Consider the following 25,310-nt stretch of genomic DNA (forward strand, 5'->3'; position numbering starts at 1 on the left):
AGATGGGGAATTCCAGCTGGTGTGCTCCAGAAGGGCCTTCTCTGCCACTACTCCTGCCCTTTGGAACATCTTGCCCCCCAGAATGAGGCCAGCACCCATCCTCCTGACTTTCTGCAATGGCCTGAAGTCCTGGCTTGGCTGGGCCTTCAGCGGATGAGCATCATGCTGGAATTTGTCAATAGATTACCGTATTTTTCAGAGTATAAGATGCACAGTTGTATCAGATGCACCAAGGTTTTGAAGAGGCAAATTAAAAAAAAAAGGTAGGTAGGTAGATAAAGGGATAGAGAGAGAGAGAGAAATAAAGATAGAGAGATACAGTAGGTAGGTAGGGAGAGAAAGAGAGAGTGTAGGTAGGTAGGTAGGTAGAAATAGAAAGAGATAGAGAGATACAGTAGGTAGGTAGGGAGAGAAAGAGAGAGTGTAGGTAGGTAGGTAGATAAAGAGAAATAGAAAGAGAAATACAGTAGATAGGTAGGGAGAGAGAGAGAAATAGAGAGAGAGGGAAATACAGTAGATGCATAGGAAGAGAGAAATACAATAGGTAGGTAGGGAGAGAGAGAGAGGGTAGGTAGGTAGATGTTTCCAAGTGCATTTATCCATGTGCTGGAGAAGAAAATCGCTGACAATCTGCAGCACCTAAGACTTTGTTTCTGCTGGCATAGCACTTGAAAAATGTAATTCTCATCAATCAGTTAAAGAGCTTTCCAAAAGGGAAAAAAAAGTTTTTGCACTCTGCAAAACCTCCCAAAAACGACCCATTTTTTTTTTGCGAAAACGGCCCCTCCCCCCCCGCAAAAAAAGGCATGAATAACCTTTGGGGGGGGCTTGAAGTGTGCTCCTGGGGGTGAGGGGTCAAAAACGAGCAAAAAACGGGCCTGGATTTTGTCAAAAAAATTACATGCACAGCCTTTTGGAAGCTTATAGTGCTGCTGGGGGTGGGGGTGGGGGTAAACAGGCTGTTTTTGCTCATTTCTGCCTTCCCCCAGTCCCCAGGAGCTCTCTGAAATCCTCCATAAGGGTATGCATAGCGATTTTAGTGAAGGGGGTGGGGCTTCGGGAGGGAAAAATGCTGTATTCAGTGTATAAGATACACCCAGATTTTCAGCCTTTTTTTTTAGGAAAAAAGGTGCGTCTTATACTCCTAAAAATACGGTAGCTACAGATCCCACCTCCTTATCTTTTAGTTAAAGCTGACCATTTGTATTTCTATAGTGTTTTATTGAGGGACACGGTGGCTCAATGGCTAAGAAGATGAGCTTGTCGATCAGAAAGGTCAGCAGTTCGGCGGTTCGAATCCCTAGTGCTGCGCAACGGAGTGAGCTCCCATTATTTGTCCCAGCATCTGCCAACCTAGCAGTTCAAAAGCACATAATAAATGCAAGTAGAAAAATAGTAACCACTTTTGTGAGAAGGTAACAGTGTTCCATGCGCCTTCGGCTTTGAGTCATGCCGGCCACATGACGGAGACGTCTTCAGACAGCGCTGGCTCTTTGGCTTTGAAAGAGAGATGAGCATCACTCCCTAGAGTTGGGAAAAACTAGCACATATGTGCAAGGGGAACCTTTACCTATGATTTTATTCTTATTATATAGTGTACGTGTTTTTGTACAATTCTATTATTTTTAACATTGAAAGCATCACCTTGGGGTGAGATGAGTGGCAAACAAATTGAATAAATAAGGAATTAGGAAAGGGCTTGGCAAAACTGCTCCCCATGTGAGAAAATGAAAGGAATCTACAAGAAAGGGCTTGTATCAATTCCATGATGAGAGTTTGAGGCTCAATATTGTCCAATTTATTTCCCCTCAAAATCTACATGAGCATGAAAAGGAGGCATCTGGAGGCTTCCAGCAGGGCATGCTTCAGGGATGTGTGTGTGTGTTGTGTGTGCGTGCTTGTGTTGCCATCTTGCAGATTATGAACAGTCCCTGGAGATACCTCTCGAGTTCTTCCTCTCCAACTCCAAGGAAACTCCCAGTGTCCTTGAATGTTGCCAGATGGAGAATCCCAAGTTAAATAGGAAAGGCATCTGCAAATTAAGGCTCAGCTGTACTCCCTTCCCCCTCAGCTGGGTGGGGCAGGGCAGCTTGGCTCTTCAGCCCCTGCGTTTGCACAGTGTTGCCACAGGCAGGCTGCTGTGCCACCCATGAACCTTCCCAAACCAGCTGGGACTGGTGACATTTGCGGTAGTTCACATCTTGTCTTGATGACTGGAAGGAGATCCAGAAATTATAATTCGTACAAAATGCAATTGCTAAATTGTTAACTGGTGCAAAATACAAAGATTACAGCCTCTCAGCTTGGGAGAGGCTGGGAGAGAGGCTGGGAGGGAGTGTACTGGGAGAGAGGAGTGGTAGAGGGGGAGGGGAAGTAGGGTAGAGGGGAATGTTGGAGGGAAGATGGAAAGTTGGAGGGGGGCGAAAGAAAGGGTGTATGGAGGGTCGAAGAGGTACATTGGGTTTCTATTTTGGGGGGTATTGTTGACAAGAGGAATGGCTGTGTTTATTGTTTATTGTTATATGGCCCTGGTTATGCAGAGTATATATGTGACTGTACGAAATGAAAATGGAAAATAAAAACACATTTACAAGAAAAAAAAAGAAATAGATGATTAGAGATAGAGAGAAATAGAGAAACAGAGACACACACACACACACACACACAGAAGAGAGATCACAGATATGGATGGATGGAGGGAGGGATGGACGGATGAAATAGGAGGGTGGATGGATGGACAGAGAGAGATGATTAGAGAGAGGGGGAGAGGGAGGGATGTAGGGAGATGGACAGACAGATACTAGATATAGGTAAACTGGAGTAAGAAAGATATATACTTGACTGAACATATCACCTACTCTATGAGTTTTTCATACCCTGGATGAGCGCATTTTGTTTCAATTAAAACATGTTATCGTCAAGAAGACAGCCACATGACAATTACAATTCAATAGCTAGTGTTACTCTCTCTGTCCAAATGCTATTAAACTGGATTCAATTAAAAAAAAAAATACAAAGATTACACAAAGCCTGTTCTGAAATACTTATGCCACTTCCAAATGCTTACTAAGCATTATTTTACATCTTTATCTTCAGAGTCCTAAATGCTAATGGGCTGTTTCTCCCAGAAGGAGCCTGTCCAGCTGTTAACATCTGCAGAGAAAGCTCTCTTGGAAAAGTCCTCTCTGTCCTTCCGGCGTGCAGGAACAGACCATCTCCCACGTTGCACCAAGGATGCAGATCATGTGCTCCTAAAAACAGCAGCAGGGCCCCATTTCCTCAGCAAAAACCCAGATGTTTAATTAAGATGATTCAGAACTTATCTTACTAAAAAAAAAAAAAAGAACTTATCTTACTAATTTTGATATATGTTTGCAATGTTTTATTTTGTTTTCAATTTTATTACCGTAGCTTTCTTGAGTGCTCACCAAAGTAGAACGGTGCGGTACAAATTAAATGACAGAATAAGAGAGTTGGAAGGGACCTTGGAGGTCTTCTAGTCCAACCCCCCTGGTCAAACAGGAAACCCTATACCATTTCAGACAAGTGGCTGTCCAGCCTCTTCTTAAAAACCTCAGTGTTGGGAGTACAGGTAGTCCTCGGCTTACCACCACAATGGAGCCCAACATTTCTGTTGTTAAATGAGACAATTGTTAAGTGAGTTCTGCCCCATTTTACAACCGTTTGCAAAAGTTTGCAAAATGGGATCGTGTGACTTTGGGTCATAAATATGAGTCAGCTGTCAAGCATTTGAATTTGGATCACACAATGGTGGGGATGCTGCAAAAGTCGTAACTAAAAAAGGGTCATAAATCGCTTTTTTCCAGTGCCGTTGTAACTGGGCAGTCACTAAACGAATTGTTTTCAGTCGAGGACTACCTGTAAACTTCTGGAGGTAAGCTGTTCCACTGGTTAATTGTAATCATTGTCAGGAAAGTCCTCCTTAATTCCAGATTGCTTCTCTCCTTCATTAGTTTCCCTCCATTGTTTATTGTCCTGCCTTCAGGTGCTTTGGAGAATACATTAACCCACCTCTTTTTTGTGGCAGCCCCTCAAATATTGGAAGACTGCTATTCTGTCTCTCTCTCCCTCTCCCCCTCTCTCTCACACACACACATCCTTCTTTCCATTCATAAAGATGGTACCCCTGTTTGGTTTCATGGTCTTCTTATGGCTTTATATTTTCCAACTGCCCTAGGATTGCTCAGCCCTTTTTTCTTTCTTTTTTTTTTTGAGCAAGGGCACATACTGTATAGCTACAATGCTTATTTGGGGGGATTTCAGACTTAAAATGAGGAATTATATTGTCGTTTTCCATATCCCATAATATTGTCTATATCCCTGCATTAAATAAAACGATCCTACCACAATGTGATTTCCTAACTCTCTTAAAAATAACTATATGCTAGAATTGAAACTAAACAAAATGATTGAAAAAGTGAACAAATAATTAATTAGTTAATCTCCCAGCTGTGATTCTAATTCAAAGGATGAAAGACTCACTGGGCAAACATTTCCATTATTTTCAGTGGGAAGCAAAGGTAATTCAGTTAGCATGAATGTAACCTATTAAGGTTATGTTTAAAAAAATATAAAAGAACTATATGTTTAAAATGTGCCTGATTTGTAACTAAATCATTTATGTCCATCCTTTGATTTTTGCAGCAAACTGTACATTTTTGTTTTGACAAAGGAAAAGTGAATATTCATTGAGAATCAATCTGTTTCTTCAGAGTAGCTCCTTTCTCCCCATCCTCTAAAGCTCTACTCCTTAACTGATTTTTCTTAATAATTAGTCTATTTAGAACAACATAATGGAAGCAGAAAAAAGGACAACAGAATTCCTAAAGGAGCGAAATCCCCACAGCTATATAATGAATGGCCTCTAACGTGGTCTTATTATCATGGTAAAAAGCAGTAAAAACCAATGACATTAAAATACAAAATATATACAGGTACTTGCTAAAATTGTAGAAGATACCTATGTTAACAGATAGCTGCTTCCATTAGCAGAAGAACAGATTCCAATATAGGGGGGGGGGGGGGGTAATCACAAATCCAGCAAGTTTTTATATTTGCTTGAGAATCTGTGAGAAACCTTTTGCTAATGTTAGAATGAGACTTCACTGAACAAAGTAATGCAGTTTTGTCATCTTATAGTTCTTGAAATCCATGTAATAGAATTCAACGTTTCAAAGGTACTCATATCATTTTAGACAATTTTGACATAAGATTGCCAGATTTAAAAATTCGGATTGTTTAAACATTTCATGGAAAAGTCTTTTTATGATGCTACTATCAAGCATTGTACGTTAGGCTTGTTAAATTTCTTGTTTCTGATCAGGTTGCATTTCACAATGCTTCAAGTGCATAATGGCTTATTTAGTTATATTAACAGACTAGATATCAGTAAAAATTATACCATTACAGCAAGAAAAGGGAAAGTAATCCATGGGAAATGGAGTAGGAAGGAGTAAATGGAATCTGAGATGTTAGCAAAGCAGGTCCAGTTTGTGGAGAGCCAGCAGGGAGGGGTGGGGTAAGCAATTGTGGAGACCCCAGGGGAGCATGAGGTATCTCAGTGGATTGGGGGAGGCCTTGGATCAGGGGTGGGTTCCTGCCAGTTCTAACCTCTTCTATAGAAGAGGTTCCACAAATCTACAGTGCCGTTTAGAATCAGTTCTAGCTCTCTCCCCCTGTCCGTTCGCACATCAAGATGAAGAGCGAGAGGAGGAATTCTGGGAGTTGAAGTCCACAAGTCTTAAAGCTGTCAAGTTTGAACACCCCTGGGTTTTTTTTTCTAAAGGGTTAGGGGTGCAAGGGCCTTGTAACTTGACAGCTTTAAGACTTGCATGCTTCAAATGCCAGAGTTTCTGAGCCAACATTTTGGTTGCTAAGCAAGAGCGTTGTTAAGTGAGTTTCACCACATTTTACAAGTTGGCCATGCCCACCCGGTCACATGGCCGGCAAGCCACTCCCACAAAGCAGGCCACACCTACAGAAGGGGTTCTAAAAAATTTGAAACCCACCATTGCCTTGGATGGTCTAGGCCCCACATGCTGTTCCCCAGCCTGAGATACCTCTTGTGCGTATTCGATTAACAAATGCATTGGGGAAAGCAGGGAGTGATCATGTTCATTTAATGTGATTCAATCAAACAAATCGGGGTAGAAATGTAATTGGCAAACTCTATGACATTTGTATCTGGAGGACTACCTGTATAATGAGAGTAAGGGAGCGTTTCAGGGAAGTCCTGCCTTAGCACCACACGAGTCCCGTGTCATGCCCACCCTGGACATGCCCACCCAATCACATGACCACCCAGCCGCACATTCCCAGACGGACATTAGGGCAGAGAACCGGTTGTTAAATGATTTGAATCCCACGACTAGGCTCACCTTCTTTGCAGCCAGCCCCAGGCCTTGAAGCAGGCTTCTTGGGGTGTAGGCTGGAGGCCTTCAGGGAATTGGGAGTTGGCCCGAGGCTGTTGGCAGATTTACTGGAGAGTTTGGCTCCTCCTTCTTGGAGCCTGGTCACCAGTCTTCCTACATCCACCTCTGCACAGGGTTCCCCAGTTCCACGGTTGTCTGGGCTGGGCCTTCCTGGATCAGGCTCTCCCGGCCTCTGCAGTCGACTACGCTGGAGTGGTTTCGGAACATCAGGGCTGATGGCAGCTATTACGCCATTCGGGGTCCGGTCACAGCTGTCCTCTTCTAGAGCAAAAACAACAGATGGTCAGTTCTTAGGGCTGTGATGGTGAACCTATGGCACGTGTGCCACAGGTGGCATGCAGAGTTTTCTCTGTGGGTACATGAGCCGTTGCCCAGCTCAGCTCCACCATGCATGTGTATGCACCTCCCACCAGCAAGCTGATTTCCGGGTCTCTCCTGGCAAGTGGAAGATGCGTGCATGCACAGGGGGGTCAGGTGCACATGTGCAAGGGAGGGGGGTTGTGTGCACATACATGGGGGGGCAGGGGGAGCATAGGGAGGGTGCAGCACTCCCCTCTGCATCCCATTTTGGGTTACAGGAGGCTTCAGGGAGGTCTGCTAGGCCCCAAACGGGGCACGGAAGGGGATCACGCACATGTGTGATGGGGTGGGGGAGCACAGGGGGTCATGCGTGCATGCACAGGGGGCATTGCATTATGGGTGTGGGCATGCACGCTTTTGGCACGCGTGGAGAAAAAGGTTAGCCAGCACCATCTTAGGGCATCCAGGCAAGTCAGAAATGGAGGGAAGCCTCTGCAAAGAAAACAATGGAAGCTGCACTTTCCCACACTGACATTATGAAATCTAGCTGATAGTAAATTTCTTGATTTTTCATCTGATGTCTCTGCAACTTTATCTTATTAACCTGTCCATCTCTCCTGATTGCATCTGATATTTTCCACTGAACCTGGATACTAACTCTCAGCTATTCGGCTGACAAGTTGAAAGAGAAAACCCAACTCAAAGAATTCTGGCCACCAGGAACCTTTTCTGAGCCTACAGTTCATACATGAACAGTCTATTTCCAGGAGAAGAGGGCCAAGTCAGCAGGGGCAATAAAGATTTTGGGGAAGGCGGGGGGCTGAAAGAATGTCCACCTTTCAATCCCCTAAAATAAATCCACCCAAAAAACTTCTACACAAATATTGCCACAGAAATAGATTTTCCTATAAAGTGTTAAAAAGGACTCCTTAAATATTTTCTCCAAATATATAAATCTCATAATTAGTATTAGTATAAGGAACAGCAAGAATGACTGTAATAGATAGGAAATTTAAGAGCCGAGGTGGCGCAGTGGTTAGAGGGCAGTACTGCAGGCTATTTCAGCTAACTGCAGTTCGGCATTGAAATCTCAACAGGCTCAGGGTTGACTCAGCCTTCCATCCTTTGGAGGTGGGTAAAATGAGGACCCAGATTGTTGGGGGCAATAGGCTGACTCTGTAAACTGCTTGGAGAGGGCTTTAAAAGCACTGTGAAGCAGTATATAAATGCAAGTGCTATTGGTAAATATATTTATAGGGCTTGGGGGCTTCAGGACATGCTTTCATTGAGCTCTCGGATGATGGCAATATGCCCTTTGCACTGTTAGTAAGATTGGAGGAGATGGTTTTCAGAAGCTGCTGCCAGGAAGGAAGAAGGTATGAGTTCAAATTCATTTCTGCCCAATTCAGTAGGCTGAAGGGAGAGCCATCACACTTCTGAAAGGCTGCCTCATCTCAACCCTAGGTTGTTCTGGGTGAGCTTACCTCAGCGAGCAGGATCATGGACTTCAATTACCCTCGGAGCCCATCCCAGAGTGCAGGTATTGCAATGCCCAACTCTTGTACGCGTGATGTTTAAGACCCTTGCATGTTCTGGCTCTCTTCCCTCTTCCGCTAGCAAAACTGCAGCACAAACCCGTGCTGGCTGTCAGCGTGATTATTCCAAGCACCTCCCCAATTCACCCTGAGGACAATGTTCTCCTACAACTTCAAACTTCTGAAGGAGCTAATGGGCCTTTGAAATACTTGAGTGTTGGAAGAACAGAAAGTACGGGCTTGGTCAGGAAAAGAGGCTCAGATTGGAAATCTCCAGTTCCTTTTGCAAAGTGACAATTCAAGTGGTTACTGGTTGCTGCCGTATTTTCGTGCTAGAGAATCCCAGAAGAACAGAACAATCCTCATACCAAGTGCTGGAAATTAACAAGGCGTTAAATCTGTTGTGGTCTGCTAGCGGCCTGCACAGCTGACAGCAGAGTCGGACAATGAGGAGGTTGGGGAGGAACATGGGCCAGTCCTGGAGTCTGGGGAAGGCTCGGACGAAGGCAGAGAGGGGGCCAGGGCCATCTGGGAGTTACGTGCTGCCTCTGGAGTCTCCAGAGTTGGACAGCAGCGAGGCAGAGAAACAGGCTCCTCCTGTTTCCAGTGCACACATGCACAGAGCTGCCAGAAGGCAAGAACAGTTAGGACAGAAGGGATGACTTGGGAGTAAGGCTTGGAGGTGATTGGCTCCTCCCATAGGACATAAAGGAGGAGCAAAGACAAGTGAGCCTTTGCAGGAAGCAACTTGGTTCATGCTGGTCAGTTTACCAACTGAAGCTCCGTTTTGACTCTTTGCTCTATGTGGCCTGGCCAAGCTAATTGCCAATTAAGTCTTTGGCAGCATTTCAAAGAAGATAAAGGTGGGTGCTTATCAGCCTTACCCCGAAGGACTTTGGCAGCCTACTGTAGGACCCTTTTCAATTATTTGGGACTCATTATGGGCTATGAATGAACATAATTCACAGCCTTTGAAATAAAAAAAAAGGGTTTTGGGGACTAAGCATGTGCTTTTTACTGCAAGGAAGTCTAGGTCAGAACAAAAACCCGGATCCCAGATCTCTTTGTTCCAAGGGCAAACCAAGACAACATAGGCGTCCAGGCATTCAGTTTCCCATCTCATCATTGCCACAAACCCAAAGTCTAGGCAAGCCAGCAAGATCAATGTCCTCTAGCCTTATGGTGAAATCATGGCAGCAACGGTTTTGATCTGTTGTGCGAGAAACCAGAGTTCATCACTGCTTCAAAGTTCCAAAAACTTTTTGTCAGGGAGACTGCGGTGACCATTTCCCTTTCAACAACTGTTGCAAATTAACACCAGGCTTAATTTCTCTTCTATTGCTCTAAAAATTCCAGACTTTGTTTGACACATCAGGAAAGATAATGGCATTCATCCCTTGGCCGAGCACCATTAGAACCTGACCCTAATGAAGCGCCAACCTCTACTGATGGGTTTGTGCTATGAGGAACAAGAGAACCCACCTTCGCTTTCTTCCATAGACCCTCCAAAGAAGAGGGGTCTCTCTCTCAGGGGGCGCTTGGAAATGGTGATGGGCTTATGCCTTCGAGTGGCTACCCGAGGAGGTGGGATAGGGGGTGCAGCATTGTCTTCAGGAGGCCCCGAATAGATCTATAAGGGAAAAAGTAATTAAAAAATGATTACTTTAACCTTTTTCCTGCTCTCTTATGCAGCAGAGAGATTACAAGCTACTATATACCCTGTTTCCCTAAAAAATAAGGCCTCCTCGGATAATAAGCCCAATTGGGCTTTTGAGTACATGTGCTAAAATAAGCCCTCCCCTGAAAATAAGCCATCCCTGAAAATATTGCAACACAGCAGCAGCCATGAGGTGACCACGCTTGCTGCCTCCTGCATCCCAAAAATAATTAGACCTCCTCAAAAATAAGGTCAATCACGTATTTCAGGGGTCAAAAGAAAATAAGACCCTGTCTTATTTTCAGGGAAACATGTTACAGAATTGTGTGAGAGACAACCCACATCTAATGATGTGATAACTGTTTCAGTGACTGAGCAGGATGATCTTGATGGGAGAATACGTTTAGAAGCAATTGAAAGTTTTCTGAAAGTGTCTGATGGATCAGAAAGAAGGTTCGTTCAGCTTGGACTCCTGCAGGGCCAATTCCCAAGAAGGCCACTAACAAGAAAATAGAGCTGTAACCCATTGCTGATCCCAGCAACTACCCTCACAGATTCTTTCAACCCCCCTTTAAAGCCATTTTAATTGGTAGCAAGGCTCAGTGGCTACGACACTGAGCTTATAGATCAGAAAGGTCAGTAATTCAGTGGTTCGAATCCCTAGTGCAGCATAATGGAGTGAGCTCCCGTTACTTGTCCCAGCTTCTGCCAACCTAACAGTTTGAAAACATGTAAAAAATGCAAGTTGAAAAATAGGAACCACCCTTGGTGGGAAAGTATCAGCGTTCCATGCACCTTCGGCATTGAGTCATGCCGGCCACATGAACATGGAGATGTTCCCCAGTTCTTAGGCTTTGAAACGGAGATGAGCACTGCCCCTTAAAGTCAGGAAGGACTAGCATATATGTGTGAGGAGAACCTTTACCCTTAATCATCAGCACTTCTTCCAATTGGAATTCTTGGTATTGTGAGAAGGAATACAACATCTAGTGTCACACGAGGCATTAAACCTCTATCACTTTCCCCACACCTGAGGCTTGATTTCATAAATATTCACAGTCATTATCACTGTCCAATTTCCTACTTTTCAGTGGCAAACTCCACCAGAGTCTTTGCCACAAATTCAAACCATACTAGCCTCTTTGGATGAGACACAGGGAAACCAAAGTTTCCCCCTTCGACTGCAGGCCCTGTGCTCTCCACGAATCATAATCAACAAAGTAGCTGAGGATTATGGAACTCAAGCACCAACATATTTGGAAGATGCAAGATTGAAGAGCTCTGTCCCCGAATTGAGTTTCCTGGAGATTGCAGAAGATTGGATTAGGGGACCCTTGCAATTCTACGAGATAAGATTCTGAGGACCCTTGCAACTCTCTGCGAGATATGATTCTGGAGTTGCAGGAACAAAAGGAAGGGATCCTGTTGCAATCTGGTGTGCCCGAAAGCTACTGTCTACCTCTGTCCCCAGAAGCAAGAAGAGAGAGCAAATTGCTGCAAGAGTTGCAGTCCAGAGGTGGGTTCCTAACAGTTCGGCTGAGTAGGTAGTAACTTGGCCAGCCACACCCATGAACTGGTTCTATCAGCAGCATCATAGGCGGCACCATCTTGTTTTTGCTTCTGCGCATGCGCAGACGCAATTTTTTTTACTACTGCACATGAGCTCATTGTGCGCATTGCACTCATCAAGTGTGAATGCGTATCAAGCGCATCCCTGAGTGAACCAGCACTAACAGAAGCTGGAACCCAGTCTCAGGATGGAGGCACCAAGATGAGAACAACTTCACCTGCTGAACTTCTGCCAGATTACACAATTGTGAGACTGCAACCCAGATGGGAAAAAGATGCCCAAGGCAAAGCCAGCCAAAGGAAACTCTTTAGAACTCCCAGCCAGGAAGAACCAAACTCCCTTTTATTCTTTTTTTTTGGGGGGGGGGAGTGTTTGAGTCTTTGTCAGCTGGCCTTTCCCACACATTTTGAAAACCCACCCTTTACAACAACAAAAGACTGCAAATGAGGGAGTTATGCAGGCAGATGATCCCAAAAAAACATTACTGTTGTTAAATTACGCAAAAAAGTACATTTATTATTTTTGATGTGACATCCAAGCTAAAATGACTGTCAACAAAATCTTTTAATTATACATTACTAGCCTTTTGCAGATCTATCCAGTCTGATGAAGTCATGATGAACAGTTAGAAAACACTTGAGAAACACTTTTATTTGCAGAAAGCAGCATTTGGAATTGGTGTATTTTTGTTTACTTTGTTCCAGTATTTAAATCCCTTTATATATCTCAGGTATGCTCAGGCAGAACATCAAATTTCAGTTTGCCCTTTTCCTTCCTGCTTTCTTGCCTGCCTTCCTTCCTTCCCCTCCTCCCTCTCATCTTCTGCTTCTGAGTCAGTATTGATTTCTGACAATTGTCTGGACAAGCCCATCCAATTTTCTCCGCACATTTTCTTTTGATAGAGACTTCCCTCCTTCTCTGAGGGCTGCAAGAAAAGGATCAGCCCAAAGTGATCCATTAGGCTTTATGCTTAAGCAAGACTTAGAATAGAATAGAATAACAGAGTTGGAAGGGACCTTAGAGGTCTTCTAGTCCAACCCCCTGCTCAGGCAGGAAATCCTACACCACTTCAGACAAATGGTTATCCAACATCTTAAAAACTTCCAGTGTTGGAGCATTCACAACTTCTGGAGGAAAGCCATTCCATGGCTTAATTGTTCTGTCAAGAAATTTCTCAGTTCTAGGTTAGTTTTCTCCTTGATTAGTTTCCTCCCATTGCTTCTAGTTCTGCCGTCAGGTGCTTTGGAAAATAGTTTAACTCCCTCTTCTTTGTGGCTACCCTGAGATATTGGAACACTGCTATCATGTCTCCCCTAGTTCTTCTTTTCATTAAACTAGACATACCTAGTTCCTGCAACTGTTGTTCATATGTTTTATCCTCCAGTCCCCTTATCATCTTTGTTGCTCTTCTCTGTGCAATTTCTAGAGTCTTAACATCTTTTTTACACCGTGGTGACCAAAACTGAATGACAAAACTTGACTACATGGTATTCTGGTTTCTAATCCGGTGTTTTTAATCACAGTGTTGAGGGAACTCTCTAGTTTGGCATTTTTAGTTGGGTTCCTTGCAGCTTGGCAATATTCTGGAAATTTGTTTGCCATTGCCTTCTCCTTCCTAGGGCTGAGAGAGAGTGGCTGGTCCAAGGCCTCCCAGCTGGCTTTGGATCTAAGGCAGGATTAGAGCTCATGGTCTCCTGGTTTACGATGCTTTGACCTCCAATGGCTCCCTTAATTTGGCATTGTATGCATTAAATGTTTCGGTGGCTCTCCATGCTTCTTTTTGGTGCTGCAGAAGAGGAGGAGAATTCTGGGGTGTGGCCATCTGTGGTTTGCCATTTCCCTCAAAATGTGGCCTCACAAATTAGAATAGAAAAGTATTGTTGGATGGTTGATACATTTAAAAATAGCCATTGTCTGGAAAATGCATTAAAATGACATTAAAGTTTTGTTCCAGGTTAGCGAGAAAGACTTTTGCAATACCAGATTACTTAGTTTTGTCGGCCAACTTTCAATTTGTCATAAAACAAATAAAATGGTACCCAGGAATTTTTTCCCCAATCTGGATATCTGACCTTTCAGTAAAAGAAAGAGAGAAAACTTCCACCACGTTCTGCTCTAATTTAAACTGGAGAAGTGAAAAATATATTGTGTAAACGTGATGTGATGATTTTTAAAATCTTCTCTCATGGAAAGAAACAACTAAGATTGTTTCCAAAACAATTTTCAAGAGTTTGTGGTCCAGCCACATTAATTAAGTACATATGTTTGTGTCTTTCAGTAGTGTTGCTTCTGATTGGTGCAGAACATTTATTCTATACAATAACAATGTGGGATAGACAGACAGACCTCAGATGGATTTGTAACTGGCTGACCAGCCATACCCAGTGTGTAGTCTTCAACAGAACAACATCAACATGTAGGGAAGCATGAAATGGGGTACCACAGGGTTCTGTCTTAGGCCCAATACTCCTCAACAACTTCATAAATGACTTAGATGAGAGGATAGAAGGGGAGCTCATCAAATTTGCAGGTGGCAATAAGCTGGGAGAAAGCGCTAAGATTTAGAAGATAAGGTCAAGATATAAACTTAGGAAAGAAACGCCAAATTCACAGGTACAAAATAGGTGTCACCTGGCTCAACAGTATTAACTGTGAGATGGATCCTGGAATCCAACAGGCAATCACTTAACCTACTGGATAATCACTTAATCACTGCAGCTGCCAAAAAAGCCAATGCAGTCCTAAGCTGCATCACTATAGGGATAGCATCCAGATCATGAGAAGTGAAAGTACCACTCTGTGCTGGACTAGTGAGGCCACACTTGGAATACTGCATCTCATTCTGGCCACCACAATACCCAAAAATGTGCCAAGGAAAAGTTAAGGGAATTTAGCTTATCCAGCTTAACAAAAAGAAGAATGAAGGGATGACATGATAGTTGTCCTCCAGCACATGAAGGGTTGCCACAAAGAAATGGTGGCTGACTCATTCTCCAAAAGCACCTGAGGGTAGGACAAGAAGCAATGTGTGGAAGCTATCAGAGGAAACCCAACCTGGAATTAAGGAGAAGCTTCTTGACATGAACATAAACTTACAAGAACTCAAAGGTCCCCTCCATCTCTGTTATTCTGATAGTGAGAACAATTTAAAAATGAGACCCTTTGTCTCCTGGAGTCATAGGTGCTCCATTGCTGGTGGTTTTAAAGAAAAGACTGGACAACCATTTGTCTTATATGTATAAGGTTCCCTGCCATGGGCAGGGAGTTGGACTAGAAGACCTCCAAGGTCCCTTCCAGCCCTAGGATTCTATTACTTTTGTATCCCCAATGGAAACAATGAACCCAGATGCCTTTTCTCCCGGAGGAATGAATCTTCCACATGGTTCAGGGACTGAACAAATGTGGAATTCTGTAGAGGACTTCCTGCATCTTTCATATCTTCTTTTTCTCACATGTGAAAAAGCCCTTGGCTGTTCACATGGATCCATAGGAAGCCCCTGGACACAAAGAAGAACAGGTTCTAGTAACAGAAAAATGTCCCGTGCTGGTTGCTTCTGGATAGTTCCTTCATTCAACTACCATTAGGCATGTTGACAGGTAGCTTTTCTGAAATCATCTGGTTGGACAGGGCAAGGGTCCTAACTTTTACAGCCAGGTTGAAGCAGATACACCCAGGGGTGGGTTTCAAATTTTTTTACTACTGGTTCTGTTGGTGAGGCTTATTTTGTGGGCGTGGCTTGGAAAGTTTATGTTTCAGATTGGAGATGGGAAATAAAATATGTTGTAATTTTTTTTTTAAAGGCCAAAGCAGCAACCCGCACTGAGCTGAACACAGGAGAGCTGGGGGATCCGAAGAATGTATGGTTTTGTTTGCTGCCTGTGAGCTCAGGGGGAGGGAGGGGGGGGAGCAGCCAAGCACCCTGCGTATGAGTAAACTTGCTCATGAGTAAACTGCAGATTAGAGGCAGTTGGCAGGTCCTGGAATGCTTGTTGGCTGCTCACCCACCCGCCCGGAGCTCACAAATAAAACTACTGCCTCCTGCCTCCATGCATTGAGGAGGTGGGGAGGCTCAATCCCACTTAGGAGAAGATGGTTGTGAAGCCTTGGGACTCCCTGAGCAGCCCATGCTGCTTACCTGTGTGTAGGCTCTAGGAGGCAGTTGTGTGGATGCACGTGGTGAAGACGAGGCAGGTTGAGCATCAGAGCGAGTCAGTTTGGGGGCATGGCCAGCCAGCCCTCACTACTGGTTCGGCGATCCATGCCGGATTACCACTAACGGATATACCCCAGGAGGCAGCTGATGAGGACTTTTCTCCGGGTAATGAGAGTGGTCCCTTGCTCCCCTCCAAAGAGGTTTGAAGCATGTCAAATCAGGCAACTTCTAATAAATCAATTAATTCATCCCCCCTTTTTTTTTAAAAAAAAAAGATATCACCAAAAGGGACAGTCCATGGAACCAGACAGACCAAATGAATGCGATCCATTTTTTCCATGGATCATGATGGCCTGCCAGGCTATCCAGAAGTGATGACAGATGGCAAATATGTTCTCACTTTTGAGGGTCATTTTAAGGATGAGGCATCTGGACCATAAAGACACAGGGGGCCCCTCATGCCATCCATTAAGCAAATGCTCACTGTATGCATCCTGCCCTCTTTTTACTGCCACTTTGGTGTCCAAGACTGCAATGGATACGTACAAGCTGTCAACACGGATCTTGGGGTCGGCTGTTCCTCCCCTTTCTCCAGCCAAAATTAAATACCTTCCGTGTCTGGCAACAACACAAAGTTTTCTTTCAGAATTACTGGGCAGCCAGAGCATTTTAATAATACTGCCCAAATTTCATTTGCTCCAAATTTTTGAGCACCAAATCCAAATATAGTAAAGCAGCTGCTAAATCTCTAATTGGTTCTGACATCAGGAATGCTGCATTTGGGACAAAGAAGCGATTTGGTTTTCCATGCTGGGCACCTTCCCCACCCAGAAGTCACAAACTTTTTGACTTGCAAAAAGAAGAAAATTATCTATTGCAATTGAATGATTGGATGGCTGAAGAAAGCCTCTCCTTTATTTGATTTATTTCCCACCTCTTTTCTCTTTATATAACATCCACAATAGGAATACTACAACTTATTCATCATGTATTTATTCTATTCTATTCAATGCCACTTGATTCCAAACAACCCGGAGCACCTCGAAATATTATATAGCAGTAATAGCAATAGCAGTAGACTTATATACCGCTTCATAGGCCTTTCAGGCCTCTCTAAGCGGTTTACAGAGAGTCAGCATATTGCCCCCAACAATCTGGGTCCTCATTTTACCCACCTCGGAAGGATGGAAGGCTGAGTCAACCCTGAGCCGGTGAGATTTGAACCGCTGACCTGCTGATCTAGCAGTAGCCTGCAGTGCTGCATTTAACCACTGCGCCACCTTGGCTCTTCAATTATGCAAGTATAATACAGTGACCAACAAAACCAAACTATAGAGAACAGTATCAACAGTAGAGACCTTCAAATTTCTAGGTTCTACCATATCCCAAGACCTAAAATGGACACCTAACATTAAAAACATCATCAAAAAAGCACAACAAAGAATGTTCTTTCTGCGCCAACTCGGGAAGCTCAAACTGCCCAAGGAGCTGCTGATTCAGTTCTACAGAGGAATCATTGAGTCTGTCATCTGCACCTCCATAACTGTCTGGTTTGGCTCTGCAACCCAACAAGAAAGACAGAGACTTCAGAGGAGAATCAGAACTGCAGAAAAGACAATGACTGCCAACCTGCCTTCCATTGAGGACCTGCACACTGCACAAATCAAAAAGAGGGCTGTGAAAATATTTACAGACCCCTCACATCCTGGACATAAATTGTTACAACTCCTACCCTCAAAATGATGCCATAGGGCACTGCACACCAAGACAACTAGACACAAGAACAGTTTTTTTCCCCAACGCCACATCACTCTACTAAACAAATAATTCCCTCACCACTGTCAAAATTATTCACTAAGGCTGCATTACTATTTCTCATCATCCCTATCACCCATCTCCTCCCACTTATGACTGCAGGACTGTAACTTCGTTGCTTGTATCCTGATTGCTTATTTGTACCATATGACTATCATTAAGTGTTGTACCTTAGGATTCTTGATGAATGTATCTTGTCTTTTTATGTACACTGAGAGCAACAAATTCATTGTGTGTCCAATCACACTTGGCCAATAAAGAATTCAATTCAATTCTATTCTATTCTAATATGCACCGAAGATAAATTCCTTGTGTGTCCAATCACACTTGGCCAATAAAGAATTCTATTCTATTCTAAAAAAAAAGAAGAAAAAGAAGGAAGAACAATACTGAGAACCTCTTAGATGCCTGAAAGCATCCTACCAAGATTTGATGTTTAGTGGAGCAAGCCCCATCCAGCCTCACAGAGATTCTGGGGAGGGGGATGACTCATTCCAGAGGGCAAACGCTGGGGCAGAAGGGGCATTTCCTGAGTCCCAGTAGAGGACAGGCCTTAATGGAAGGGAGCCAGGTCTGGTTCCAGCTGATTAGAAGCCACTCAGGGCTTTGGATGATAATTAGCACCTTGACTCCCTTCAGTAAACAAACTGGCAACCAGTGCAGCTTGCAACTCAGGAATTGTTAACCCTTTCTAGTTTAGTAAACCAATAACATTTTATCACAGTTCTCTGATTCAGAGATAATAGGGTGCTGTGATTTAAATGACTGAACTCTACATCTGTTGGACTTGCAGTCGCTGAACCAACATTTGACATTCCCACAAATTTCTGTTACTGTTATTTCAGATCCCCTTCAGCTCGAATATTTAAATACTGCAATACAGGTAATAAAGGCAACGGTTTCTAAATGTGTGCATGCAGTGCTGGAATTCAAATAAGTTTAGTTTACTAAACTTAGTTTACCTATAGTTCAAACCAAATCCTTTGTTCCCTTATAGAAACTCACTTGAAACCATGGTTTACACTTAACCGTGATGTAGCATCAGTGGTGGGATTCAAATAACTTAACAAGTTTGCTGCCCTAAAGACCAGCTGGGTAGGCGGGACTCTGTGGTCATGTGAACGTTTGGGAGTGGCCAACTGAACGTCACTCAGCCTGATGGATGCTTCACCTTAGCTGGTACAATGTTAACCGGAGAGGCAGTATCTGTAAGCAGGGCAATAAAAATTAGGCTAGAAACAACAATGTTTCCTTCTTGCCTTCCTTACAGGATTAGCCCTGTAAAGTGGAAAAAAACAAAAGGAGATTTCTTCCAACCACCGGTTCTCCAAACTGCTTAGAAAGTTAACAACTGGTTCTCCTGAATAGGTGCCAACTGGCTGAATCCCACCACTGTGTGCATGGATGCATGGGTAGGTTTCATACTAATTGGGCTCCAAAAATATAGTATTATGGAGATAAGCAGGACATGCAAAAAATAGTGCCATTTATTGAACCAAGATACTTCCAATATAGAACCAAAGAATTCTACGAAGAATTCTGCTTCCCTGGATACTAATGAGAATCCAAATGACCAAGATCACAAAGACTTTTCCAGCTTGAAATCCAGACTGACAAGGGGCAACCATTCATGTGACATCTCACCACCACCACCCCCTCAGACACAGACATTTTGAATTTGCAGCACAAACTCATATTTATATTAAAAGTTATATTTATATGATTCATAAGAGAGGTGATATTGATCTAATCTCCACTTTACAGGGCCAGGTCTGTGTAACGCCAGATACTGTTTCCTGTGGGATTAGTTTTTAAATTTTAATTTTAGTGTACATGTTTAAAGCTGCCAGAGCAATAATTATCCATACCAGGGAACATTTTCCTCCGTCCTTTGAGTCTTCATAATTCACATACAAGTTATATACCATCCCTGCTTAAAAATTCATTTGGAATGTTTGCTTAGGTGCCGGCTGAAACATCAACCTCAGAAGTACATTTAACAATCACCCAGCCTAATAAAATGTTACTAGCTTAACCTTATCATAGCAGAAATTGAAGGCCAAAAAGACACAGTCTCTTTTTTTAATTAAAAGTCTTCACTCTGGAGATCAGATACACGATTTTCTTCTCCCTCTGCTGGCTAGAATCTCCTGTGAAACAGAGAAATCGTGGAAAACCTTTCCAAGCCAAAGCTTGGCCCTCTTATCTGAAAATAAAGCACTTTGCTGTTATAGCTGTTTTGGAGTTATTTTAATTCAGTGGAAAATTGTGTCACCCACCCTGCTTGGCCTTGAACGCCATTTATGGTCCCTGCATCCCATCAAGGACTTCCAGTTACAGCTCAACTCCAGCCTCCCTCTATAAAACCAAGACTGCAGCTGGCAGCCTCAGCAGACCAGCTGTTGGTCTCCTCCTTGTTCCATGTTTTCAGAAGTCCAAAAATCTGAAATGAATGTCCAGTTTTTGAATTAGAAATAACTCAAATCAATTTTTCTCTTTTTGATAGCAACAGATGCTTCTAAATGAAGAGCCAGAAGTGAAACAGAATAGATGTGCTGATCTGTGAGAAAATACCCATATGCTTGGGGAGATCCTTTGTTAGAGCCAACTAAATGGGAACAGAACTGTGGATAACTATCTTAAAGCTCTGGACATATTGTTGAAAGCAGTGGTGAAATTCATTTTTTTTTTACTACCGGTACTATGGGCGTGGCTTGGTAAGTGTGGTGTGGCTTGGTAGGCGTGGTTTGGTGAGCGTGGCAGGGGACGTATACTGCAAAATCTCCATTCCTACCACACTCTGGGGGCCATTCACAGGTGGCATTCAAACTATTCAAAAATTCTGCTACTGGTTCTCCGAATTATTCAAAATTTCTGCTACCGGAAATGCCATCGCAAGGAAACATAAACTGAGATTTGAAAGAGACACCTACAACAATAGTAAAAGAAAGGGAGAGGAGGAGACAGGGGAAAGAAGAAAGCAGTAAGGAAAGGAGGATGGAAGGGAGAGAAAGAGAAGGAGAGAGGGTAGGAAGGGGAAGAGGAAGAGTAGGAGTATAAGGGAAGAAGGAAGGGGACGGGGAGGAGGAAGAAAGAATGTAGGGAAGGGAGGGAGGAGAAAAGAAAGGGAAAATAAGGCGGTGTTACAACAGGCGGAAGGGATGGTAAATAAAGCAACCTAAACTGTATATTATAACCTATTAAATGAAATAACAAATGTATTAAGAATGACAAATGTAAAGAAGAATAACAATATGTGAATGTATACTTAAAAAGGTATGCAAGAGAATGAAAAAAAAATTTTTTTTAAAAATTCTGCTACTAGTCCTCCAGAACCTGTCAGAACCTGCTGGATTTCACCCCTGGTTGAAAGTATGCAAAATAAGAGGGAAGAGAGAGAATGGTTTGAAAGCGGAAATTGTGGAAGGAAATAGTTAAAATCAGCCTCATTAAGATAATACTAACGTAACTGTACCCTTGGCACGCCATTCGGGAGCAGAAGCCATCCGCCTGCAAGAAATGTTACCTAAGGTAACTCACAAGATAAATCTGTATGTCCACTTGGGGAAACTTGTCTTTTTGCTTTCATATTCATTGCGTGTGCATTCTACCAATTAATCTTTGGAAAATTCAAATTCATAATACTATATTTTATTCTCTTACAAGCAAATCAGGAATCTCTTCATTTGGAATATATATCTATATCTATATCTATATCTATATCTATATCTATATCTCTATCTATCTATCTATCTATCTATCTATCTATCTATCTATCTATCTATCTATCTATCTATCTATCTATCATCTATCTATCTATCGATATATAGATATCCATAATTACCAGCCCTTTTTTATGGTTAGAAAATTAAAACATAATGCAATTATGACATAGATAATTGTCATAATTATCTACTACATACCCCTACAGCCATCATATTATAATAAAAGTATCATCTAAAACTATGCAATTTAACTAAGACAAAATAAAGGCTTTGTCAAATTGCAAGCCAGTCAGGTTCTGGCTAGGAGAGTTATTGTTCCATGATCTTAATTTTAAAAACTGGACCCTCATGAAACACAGGATGCCAGGAGTGGGAAGCCAGAAGCGTTGCAAGGAAACACCAAGAGAAATTACAGGCAAGAGAAGTCCAAGGCTTCTGCTCCCTGGTTCACGCCCGAGCCCTCCAAACAGGAAGAAGGATCCTGGGGCCCCCCGGCTGCCCATCCCCTGAAGGTCTATTGAAAGCACCCTGTTGAGGTGCTAAAAAATCCCCAAGTGTCAGGTTTTCTAAAAATGCCCTAATTGGTTCATGAGTATCGAGACAAGTTTCAATACAAAACTAATCATTTATTAGGAGCACCATTAGTCAAGGCATTTCGCAGTCAGATCTAAGTTTTGTTTGAGTTATAGCTGAACTTTACCCCTGTTCCTTCCCTCCCCTTAGTCTGTGTCATAAATCACATTCCGCAATGAGGTGCACTCCTCCCAAGCCTACTGCAGTAATCTGAGATCCAACTTTACCTGAAAGTATATGTGGAATGTGCTCCCCTCCCCTTCTTTCATATGGCAACATTAGGAGTTGACACTCAAGTGTATTTCAACAGTTTTCAGAAGGAAATTGATTACAATTGGTGGGTTGAGAACAGGGGTGGGTTTTAAAAATTTTTACTACCGGTTTGGTGGGTGTGGCTAGAGCGGGGATGTGACTGGGTGGGTGTGGACAACTTGATGTGTTTTTTCCCTTCCTTCAGCCCTGCTGAAGCCTGAAGAGTACTTCTGGCGGCTAGGGGAAGGCAAAAACGCCTCCATTTTTGCCAAAAACGGCCCATCTCTAGGACCTCTCTGGGACTGGCATGTGCACACCATTAAAAAAGGGGGGAAATTACATTTTTTCAATGAAGATTGTTCTGCACATGTGCAAAACAAAAAATAATGATGGCGACGCCCCGGATAGAACTGGTACGGTCATGTTTCCGGCTGAGTTACTATCTATTCAGCCAAACCGGTCCGAACCAGTAGGAACCCACCTCTGGTTGAGAACACTGCAAAGACAGGTATGGTCCCCTTTGAATGCCATTTTGAAAATCCCTCCCCATAATCACTGCCTGCAGAGAGGTCTCCAAGTGGGTCAGATTCTGCTGGTTCAGACAGAGCAAAAGCCTGGTGCTGAGGCTGGATTCCCAGAACTCCTCCTGGCAGCTGCATTCAGCCTGGGAGCATCTGGCAAGGCAACACACAACTACTGTTCTTAAAATAGAGACATAAGAAAGGCCAAAGTCACCTGGGTCTTTCCTTCTGAAAAAAATATATGTGGAGGGAAGGGGATTATTTTCAGGCAGCATCTACCGTATTTTTCGGAGTATAAGATGCACCTTTTCCCCCCTAAAAGAAAGTAAAAAATTGAGTGTGTCTTATATACCGAATGTAGCCTCACCCACCCACTGGCCCCAACCCTTTGGCCTCTGCCTCCTTGCAGCAAACGGGGAAAATGGGGCTTGCGGAGGCTGTAATAGGTTATGGCAATCCCTGCAGTCTGAAACAGATGATCATCGAGAGGCGCCTGCTGAAATTGAAAGTGAAACTTGCTATTTGCTGCATGAGGCAAACTGCTGGGAGGCAGAGGCAGATATTTTTTTTCTTGTGCTAATCAGGCTGTCTGCTGTTTGCTGCAAGGAAGTAAGTCAAAAACTGTAAATGCCTATAGAATGTTCAAAATATTAGACTTATTTTTTAAAGACTGCTTTATTATTGTTCTAGACAATTTAACAAAATGAAGAGCCTTTTTAAAATAAATGCTTGATCTGAAGAGGCCCAGTGCTATTGTATCTTCTTTTAAATAGCAGAGAATAATGTATACTTCCAGAAAGCCACATCAATTTTAACAGCATCTGTACAAGTATAGTCTGAAATGTAACACCACAGTGTATACCATCTGTACAGTTTCCTGTTTGTTGCAAGGAGGCAAATTGCTGGGAGGCAGAGGCAGATTTTTTCCCCTTGTTTTCCTCCCCAAAAGCTAGGTGTGTCTTTTACTTTGGAGCGTCCTATACTCCAAAAAATATGGTAGATACATCATGGAGGTATTCCAGCAAGGCTGAGCCTGCTTGCCCAAAAGGAGTGCCCCAGTTTCTCCTCTGCTTCCAGCTGCCTTGTCTTGAGCCAATGGCTTCACCCAAGTTCCTTTCCAGTTGGGTCTGCTTGCCACCTCTTCCTTCCTTCCCCAAATGCAGTTGACTCCCCTCTGGCTCTGGAGCCATCTCTGCTAGCTCAGCCACATTTCCCAGGCTTTGTCTGCCTTTTTTCCTAATTCTGTTTATGTTCTGGGGAGGCCCTGCAAGCATCCATGAGAAGCTGTCCTGTACCTTGTTAAAGTGCTCGATGAGAATCTCCACCACGATGTTCTGGAACTTAATATTCATCATCGCTGCAACCGTGTCCTCTTGTGCACGCATGAGGGTGGGGCCAAAGATCACCCCCATGTTGGAGGGGGACATGAGATTCTCCCTGCTGTATTCACACACACTGTCGGGAGAAGGAGAGAAAACAGAGAGTGGTTCAGCAAAGGGAAGGGCAGAAGAGACAGAGAGCAGGCAGGGGGAAACTCCTTGAAGGAGGACTTGGAACTGCCCCTTACAAGCTGAAGAGGGTGCAAAGTCAGAACCAGGGAAGTGCCAGATGCCCGGTTTCCCAGCTGCCCTGGCTAGTTGACAGTGGATGGAGGCTTTTCTCTGACCCAGCTGACCTGGAGGGCCCAGGAGAGAACAAGTCAGCAGGGCTTGTCTGGATCTTAGAGCAGCTCTTGATGTTGTTCAGGGGAAATGAATTCAGCCATTTTAATTTCTTCCATATACCGTATTTTTCGGAGTATAAGACACACCTTTTCCCTCAAAAAAGAGGCTGAAAATCTGGGTGCATCTTATACACTGAATACAGCACTTTTTTTGCCTCCAGAAACCCCATCCCCTTCACCAAAATGGCCATGCATAGCCTTATGGAGGCTTTCAGAGTGCTCCTGGGGGCTGGGGAGACCGCTTTTTGCTCAGTTTTCCCCCCCAGGAGTACTCTATAAATCTCCTAAAAGGGTATGCATGCCCTTTTTTTGGAAAAAAAAAAACGGGCCATTTTTTGCTCATTCCCCCCCCCCCCCCCGGAGCACTCTACAAACCTCCTAAAGGCTATTCATGGCCTTTTTGGGGGGGGCGGGAAACAGGGCCATTTTTGGGAGATCTGCAGAGTGCAAAAACTTTTTTTAATTTGCCTCTTCAAAATCTTAGTGCATCTTATACTCCAGTGTGCTCCAAAAAATACGGTAAGTCTACGTAAGCAGGAAATATTTTCTACTACAGCTGAAGGCTACAGGAAGCACAAATATGTACTCAGAAGGCAAAACTGTGGCAGCCCTAATAGCTGACCACTGAGGGCGCCAACTCATTCTTCCACTGTCTGCTCACGTAAAAACACACAAAGATTTTGTAATGATCTATGTCTGTGATGGTGAACCTATGGAGGTGAGCAGTGTGGTGCGCATCAGGGAGGAGCATGGTGTGTGTGTTTGTGCACGCATGCGTATGTGGGTAGGCACTTTGCATTATGGGTGCCAGCATACGTGTGTGCTATCGCACGCATGCACTTGCATTTTTGGCACCCAATAACAAAAAGGTTAGCCATCACTGATCTATGTCATTAAAGCCCCACTCGTCTGGGTTAGAAAACATCCCCTCTCATTTGAGAAATTGTAAGCAGCCACATCTCCGTGTGTGCCAGTGGTGGGTTCCGGCTGGTACGGCTACCGGTAGTAGCCGGGAGCAGCTGACAGCATACCG

At 43.5% G+C, this 25,310-nt stretch overlaps 1 protein-coding gene across 2 annotated transcripts in view; it reads right to left on the reverse strand.

The window, feature by feature from the left end:
* Positions 1 to 25,310, reverse strand: part of OPHN1 (oligophrenin 1) — a 151,637-nt gene that overhangs the window by 15,940 nt on the left and 110,387 nt on the right. The window contains exons 18-20 of one of the 2 annotated variants that reach the window (XM_087727628.1): positions 23,850 to 24,009; positions 9,770 to 9,917; positions 6,399 to 6,710 (exon numbers count right to left, since the gene is read on the reverse strand). In XM_087727628.1, the coding sequence (XP_087583754.1) occupies positions 6,399 to 6,710; positions 9,770 to 9,917; positions 23,850 to 24,009 (620 nt within the window). Of the gene's footprint in view, positions 1 to 6,398; positions 6,714 to 9,769; positions 9,918 to 23,849; positions 24,010 to 25,310 lie in introns of both variants that reach the window. The other variant, XM_087727627.1, reaches the window with a different exon arrangement.

The sequence above is a fragment of the Thamnophis sirtalis genome, unplaced genomic scaffold (assembly GCF_051295495.1).
Source record: "Thamnophis sirtalis isolate CommonGarterSnake01/CBP01778 unplaced genomic scaffold, rThaSir2_p1.2 scaffold_13, whole genome shotgun sequence".
NCBI lineage: Eukaryota > Metazoa > Chordata > Lepidosauria > Squamata > Natricidae > Thamnophis > Thamnophis sirtalis.